At 36.4% G+C, this 7,623-nt stretch overlaps 1 protein-coding gene across 1 annotated transcript; it reads left to right on the top strand.

Moving 5' to 3' along the window:
- Positions 1–846: 846 nt before the first annotated feature.
- LOC121412265 (integumentary mucin A.1-like) lies at positions 847–3,195 on the top strand. Its single transcript, XM_041605164.1, has 3 exons — positions 847–909; positions 1,618–1,899; positions 2,677–3,195. Exons 1-3 carry the CDS (start codon positions 849–851, stop codon positions 3,159–3,161), a joined length of 828 nt encoding a protein of 275 aa, XP_041461098.1. The 5' UTR covers positions 847–848; the 3' UTR covers positions 3,162–3,195.
- Positions 3,196–7,623: the final 4,428 nt, after the last annotated feature.

Genomic DNA, 7,623 nt, shown 5'->3' with positions numbered 1-7,623 from the left:
ATACAAATAAAACTAATAAATACACCGCTTCATTTTGCATTCTCATGTGTGATATAAATATGAGTTTTAGAGGAGCTGAATTCATTTGACAAGATATTAGTGGTCCTGGTCTTTGTTCATTACAGCCGTTCAAATTTGTGAATTTTCAGCTCTGCATGTGGGAAGTACATCCAACAAGGTAAGTATTATGAATGGACCCTTTCTCACCCCCCCCCCCCCCCTTCCTTAAAAAAAATGCTATCGGCTTTTACGTTTCCTATTCTTATGTTTTGTAATATGTGCAAATTTCCCTCTGGTTTAAAAATCTGTTTTTACATTTGTCTACTTTTATTCAAAAATATGATCGGATAAGTTTATGTAAACGCACCAATGCAAGAACTTTAGTTTCAAATTATCATCAGAAGCTTCATGGGCCAAACGATTAAGGCGCCAAACAGGGCGCGTGTGGACAAAATTTCGAGAAAAAAGGTTGCGACCGAGCGAACGAATACTTCAAACGGTCTTTTTAAAAAGAAACTTTTTATTAGTGATAGATTTCGACATGATATCAAAAATGATATCATATCTCACTCTTTCCTCTACTACCCCTTCGTTTTCTTTTGTCCTTGGATCCGGAACTTTTGGAGGGGGCAGTGCACCAAAGCACCCGCCCCCTCTCCCTTCTGTATGTCAGGGATTACCATCATGATTCTTTAGCTAAAGGCCATATCTTTCAGCAATTTGACGCCAAAGTCCCATGGTATTAGGTTTGACTAGTTTTCTTCTACCCCATTTTAATGTGTATTTCTGCACTTACAATGCTTAAATAAGAGTTTATCATATTTTTTTCAACCGATTTTTTTTTCCAGATGAAGGTCGCTATCGTTGCCACTATCCTTATCAGCATCTCCACTGCACTTTATTCATCAGGTGAGATCTCATTTTTTTAAAGTCGCCCCAACTACTACATTAGGGGTCGTTTCAAGAAGCATTTTTCACTGCCGTTATCAGCTACTGAAACCATACGATCTGATGGGCTAATTATGATTTGTTAGTATATAATTATTATCCCTGACGAAGTGCTTCCTGAAAGGCTCCACTTTTTGCAAAGACTGTGATTTCGACGTATAGGTCAACGACTACAGTACAGGATATAGGGGGGAATACTTATAGTTTTGATTTGATTTTGAGGGCATAGGCACTTCGTAGTTTTCGGGAAGAGGGACACACTGCTTGGGCCCTACCCCCCCCCCCCCTTCCGCCTTCATTCTCGTCAATTTTAGCCTCAATTAGATTGGGGTGGACTGGCGCTAGAATTTTTTTGTGTATCCTTCGATGTTTGCTTTGAGTAGTTCCATTCATCTAACACGGACCAAACTGGACTACCCTCCCAACTCCCCCTCCCCATTGGCATAAAGTAGTACAGGTTCATGTATAAAAATGGTATGCAGTACACCCCCCCCCCCCCCCCCTTATAGTGTCCCTTTTTGGAAACGACAAAGTGCAATTTATTTCCTCTACGCAGACAAGAAGCAAATATTGATTGTGTCAACGAAATGAAATTTAAAAAATGATTTAAATGTTTCAGTGCGATCTTTGACGTAAGTTTATCACCATCTTGTGATTTATACCTTCCAGCCAACCCCATTGATTTGGGATGCAGTATCGCGAGGAACGTCGTCGAGTGCTATCTCTCACAGCTCTGCCCTCACTTCAAGCCTGAGGACGTCCTCGACTGCGACAAGGAGCTGATGACGAGCACGATGCCGGTGGTCAACGACTACATGGTATCCCATTATCTTAGGGAAGCGCACAAAGATAAATTCTGTGACGGTGACGGTCAGCGGTTCGGATCAGCCTGCGCCGTGCTCGATCACGTATGCTTAGGGAGGGATACATTTGACATCGATTATTGCGGAGGTGAGACACTAATGAAGTGATTGCAAATGGATCGATGGAATGATTAATGGAATGAATTTTTGACTGACTGATGGTTGGTTGGTTGATTATTGATTGATTGATTTTCAAGATTGCCATTTTCCGTAGAATTTATTGCGCTCCAACATGCAGGCTTTATGTAAAACAAAAATTCTTCTTCTCCAAAAGCAAATAAGAAAATAAACAATGATTTATATTGGTTTTAGGTATATAATTGTGTTTATCATTCAAATTGGTCGTAGACATTCTGCGAAAATCTTCTTTAAAGAACGTTTAAAAGGGCGGGTTTTGCTTGATATGGTCGTCCTGTTTCAGAAGATATTCTTTCCTGATTTGTGCTTTCCCCTGGTCTAATATATACCGGGGAACGTTTCATGAAAGGACTTGTCAGAATGTTTTATGTGACAGTTTTCACAAAAACTGCACTTCCCAGCCAATCAAAAAAATTAAAGCTGTCAGATCTTTTGTCAGATGACAAATGGAGACGAAACGGTCCCGGACTCTGTAGACAAATGAGTCTAAAATCGTCATCACTTTATAATGATGATTATTCTATTTTATTAGTATGATATTTTGTACCCCCCCCTACATTCTTTAGGCCTACTACTTTTTAGTCCATTTATTGCGGAGGAACATTTAGACTTAGATTTAAGGATTAACTGCAGTTTAGATTTTTCTTTCTTTCTTATTGTTAGAGTAAAATGCAAGTTTTGTTTGCACCACAATTACTTAATTTTTATTTTGATTTTTTTTAATCAGAAACAAATCAACGATTTCGTCGCAGCGGCTCCTTTTCTGGTAGTCATTCTGGCTCACACTCAGGTCTTGTACATGTAATATATAAACAACCTGCAACCAAACCACCAACAGCCAAGCCTGAGGTAACAGAGAAGGCAACAACAGAGACTGATTGCGACACATCTGATGAAGATGCAACCACCACAGCTGCCACTACAACACCAACAACACCGACAACTCCGACCACACCCACTACACCAACTACTCCTACCACACCAACGACACCTACCACTCCAACAACTCCAACGACACCTACCACTCCGACAACTCCAACGACACCTACCACTCCGACAACACCAACTACACCTACCACACCAACAACCCCTACCACACCGACGACTCCTACCACACCGACTACGCCAACCACTCCTACCACACCCACTACACCTACAACTCCTACCACACCAACTACACCGACAACTCCTCCGACTGAGCCAACAACATAGCTAGAATTGGAAAGTGTTCCTATTCCATAAGTGTTGAATATTCAGAATTCTCTTCATATCACGTTCCTGACCTATATATGTTGGAAGATGCCCGAGCCTATATATGCCCGAAGGAATTATGGTCAGGCCGGTATGGGAACACAGGAGCCGAAAGAAACAAACTTTAACGTTACATAGGCCTTACAAGTTAGGCCTAAGCCTCAATATTTAAAGCAGTCCAATTTTTGTATGATTATAGGCCTGATTTTAATTATTTTAATCTAGGTAGTTTATACCTCAGTAGGGGTTAACAGTAAAAACAACTAGGCCTAATCTTGGTTGGGCCTATTAATAGATCTGAAGGGATGACGTTAGATCTGTTTTAGATCTACTCATGTTATTAGGAATAATGGTCTTACTGGTATTTTTATATATATTTTCTTAAATTCAACTTAGGCCTAAGGCTAAGTGGAGTCAACGTACTGCAGCCGAACAACCGCTAATGGGTATATCTACATGGAATTGGTCTAGATCTAGACTAACTTATTTCTAACAATTAAGGCCGAGTTAACGATAGATCTAACTTTAACGTTCTAACTTAACGTTAGGTCTTACCTGGCTTTTGCGAGCCTTGATGATTGATCAACGATTAACATGCTTCAATACTCTTTCCTAGACATTTTTAAATAACATTCAATAAATTGCATTGGGGATCATATACAATTAGAAGTCAAGAATGCTATCGATCCATTTCGAATATATCGATACGGCCGCATTTCCGGTACGCACACACGCGCCTAACATGCGTAAGTGCGCAAGTTTGTCTTCGAATGAACAGAGATGTATTTCTATTTATTGCTCATCTATTGTGCTATGGTATTCGAAATCATCGCAATAAGCAATCTTGTTTAGGCGTAATCATATATTGATCTCGACCAAATTTATTTTAGCTATGCCCGTTACTAAGTAGCAACGCGCATAAATCTTTAAAACTATGCCCGTTTCCCTCGGTGACCGCCTTAGTTTATTGTTTTGCAGGCAAAGCGAAAAATACGACCGCACCTTTGACCAATCAGATGACTGGATTATTCTTTAAAAAGGAGGTTTATGCATAATAGTAGTACAAATCTATTTGCACTGTCTGTTTTTCACATTTCCCTCCAATATTCCAGATACACTGCATGCATGTCGAGGTCATTTGATTTTGATTAGTTTCTTCTGCGTTTATATATATATATATTTTTTTAGATGTAAAACAAGAATATGGTGATTACGTTTTGCACATGAATAATAGATTAAGTGTAGAAAAAATACCACACCATGTCGCTTTGGAAGCTCTTAATACATGTATCTATTTTCCATATTTTGTGGTATATCTACCAGCTGCAGTTGTAATACAATAAAAGTTAGTAGATTTATAAGGATAGCAATTTCTTGGTGTGTTTCTTTATTCTTCCAAACACTATTTGATTAAAATGCTTGATCGAGTAAATTTGATGTTCATTGGGTGGCTGTATGTGTGATCTGTAGGGGTGGATGGATGGTGGGAGAGAGAGATAAATAGATAGAGTGTGTGAGGGTGGGTTTGTGTGTGTGTGTGTAAGAGATAGATAGAGAGCATAAGAATTAAATAAGAATATGTCTGTATTTATTTGCCTGAGAGTAAACAACTTGATTTATGAAATTTTCTATTTGTTTAAAAAAAAATTGATAATGAACTTCAAATAGGAATCATAGGGGAAGAAATCATACATATAAACAAAGATTTAATAATGAATTTCAAATTAAATCTGGAAGAGATCGAGAGTGTGTGGGGAGGGCTTGCATGTGGGTGGGTGTGTGTGTGTGTGTGAGAGAGGGGGGGGGGGTAAGTACAGAAAAAAAAGAGTATATCTGCATTTATCAGCCAGAGAGCAAACAACTTGACTATTATTTTGTTCTAAAAGAGAGTGATGAATACATAGGCCCAAAGCAAATTATGTTTTATAAAGTTATGAAAAAAATTACATAACATAATATATACAAAATATGATATAATATACAATAATTTCTTCTCCCCCCACTACGTTTCTTTCCTTCTACCACTTTTTCTCCCCCCCCCCCCCCCCTGTAGTTATACCACTGAATACTAGTAGGAGTCACAGGAAAACCAAACATATAAACAAAGATTTAATATGAATTTCAAAATTTAATCTTTGAATAAAAAATGCAAAAATATCAATGCAAGGCACAGGGAAAAACCTATAGATACATGTGTAAACGAAGATTTAATAACGAATTTCAAATTTGCAATGTGTTTTTTCATATTTCAGTATGATATAACAAATGTGCACAAATACAACATTTGTTTATTATGAATGATAAAGTATTATAAAGCATACATAATGGTACATGTTTATCATTGTTAAGCACGAGATAACAAATGTGCACCAATACATTATCATTTTCAAATGTTTAAATTTTCAAAAATAGATATACATTTGTTTTATTTTCAGAAAATACATACATATAAATATATAAATGACTGTTATCTTAATTTTAAAAAGGTGACACAGGTTTGCAGCCGATTGTCATCACTGTAAGAAACAATAAAACCAGGAATATATTCTTAGGTCTTTTTAAAGTAAATTGTGAAAGGGAATAAGATACTTGCCAAAGACTGAGCAAACAAAATTTGAATATCCTGTTTCCGTGCACATCACAACGAACGTAGAGGGCGTCAACACCTTGCAAATGTTGACGCACTATTAGCTCCTTGATGAATAAGAGAATTCTTTGTTATTATATTCTATTGCACAACGTATTTAATGGGCCTTTTGACATTGGGAGTCAATTGTTGTTGGTTTGGGGTAAAAATATTTCTGTACTTCCTTGTCCATATCCACTGTATTTTTTTACTGTTCCTGCAATGATTTCCTCACACATTAACCTCAGATTCTGAAGCCTCTCTTTCCTCTCCAAATCTTCCCAATTTCCTTTCCCCTTCTTTTGTCTTCCAATATCTACAATCCCTAATTAATTAAATTTCATTGTTACTTCAAACCACAATGCAGTTGAATTATTAAATCATTTTCAGGGTCATATGAAAGAAAACTGGTAAAAGCCACAAAAAATTGAAAAACTGGATATGATTAACAAAAAGTCATATTATCAATTAAATCCTTATTTATGGATCAATATGAATGGAGGCACCTTTAAGGGTATATCATTATAAAAATATTTTTTCCAATTTGTGATCGTCCTTGAGTCACGATAACCCAAGGATATACATTGGTAGAAATGTATCATAATCACAATGACAAGCTATATTGCAGGATATCACAATTTTTTTCATTCGCACAATTTATACATAGCATGATATGAAAATGCATACTAATAAATTGATGTACATGAATATATCAAAATGACATTACATGTATAAAATACAGTATTACATATTACATAAATTCATTTTTTTCAATTCATCATTTTACCATCAAGGTATACATATACATTCAAAACGAGTTACATAAAGATAGTGGTATGCCCCTCAGAGAAAATAGAGTTTATAATAAAATGGCCACCTAATTGAAAAAGCTCAGGAGATTAAACACATTGTACAGGTCGAAAACAGATTTAAAAAACATAGTGATACAAAATACAAAGTACATTTTTAACATGATTTTAATGCAATGATAACCAAAGAAAAATGGGGATATATATTGAAATCAATCATTCAAAATATATAGTATTCTCAAGTTTTATAATTTATATAAGATAATACCTCTCAAAATATTTCAGATGAGGACACGATTTTTATAAAATTATGCAGAGTTGTAAGCTTTGGCAAGAGAACAGTATGTCACAGATATTCTGACAAGCAAAAAGTAAATAAAGGATGAAAATGGTACACGAGACACACATCAGATCAACAATAAAAGTTCCCTTTGGGAGAAACTTACAATGATTTGATTCATAAAGAGATGGAGAAATATCGAATCATATCTTCAACATAAAAAAAATCATTTCAAAAATTTCATGAAAAAGATACATATTACTTATTAAAATGTATGATAGAATAATTTGAAGATATGCATGTAGATGTACTATAATACACAATGCACATGAAACATAAGCGCGATAGCTTAGCCGGTAGAGCAGGGGTTTCGGATTCCGGTGACCCGGGTTCGATTCCCAAGTGGTGCGCTAGTGCCCTTTGATAAGGCATTTATCCTCATTTACCAGGTCCCTCGGAGAGGACCTTAAGCCGTTGGTCCCCTGGTTGCTTGCTCACAGGCATTCGTGCTTTCTTAGCAGTCAGGTAAAAAACCTTGGTATAACATAACTATCATTACAATTTGACTTTCTCCCCTGTACAGATGCAATCGATTTACCCTGAATCCAGCAATTTCATTTTATATTAAACTTAATAGCACAATACTTCAGCCGTCTTAAGCACTTTTGCAAAATGTGACAGCTTTTTAGATGACACTCTGAGTGGATC

The sequence above is a fragment of the Lytechinus variegatus genome, chromosome 3, assembly GCF_018143015.1.
Source record: "Lytechinus variegatus isolate NC3 chromosome 3, Lvar_3.0, whole genome shotgun sequence".
In the NCBI taxonomy this organism is placed as follows: domain Eukaryota; kingdom Metazoa; phylum Echinodermata; class Echinoidea; order Temnopleuroida; family Toxopneustidae; genus Lytechinus; species Lytechinus variegatus.
The sequence above is the reverse complement of the archived record's forward strand: the minus strand, read 5'-3'. Positions and strand labels throughout refer to the sequence as shown.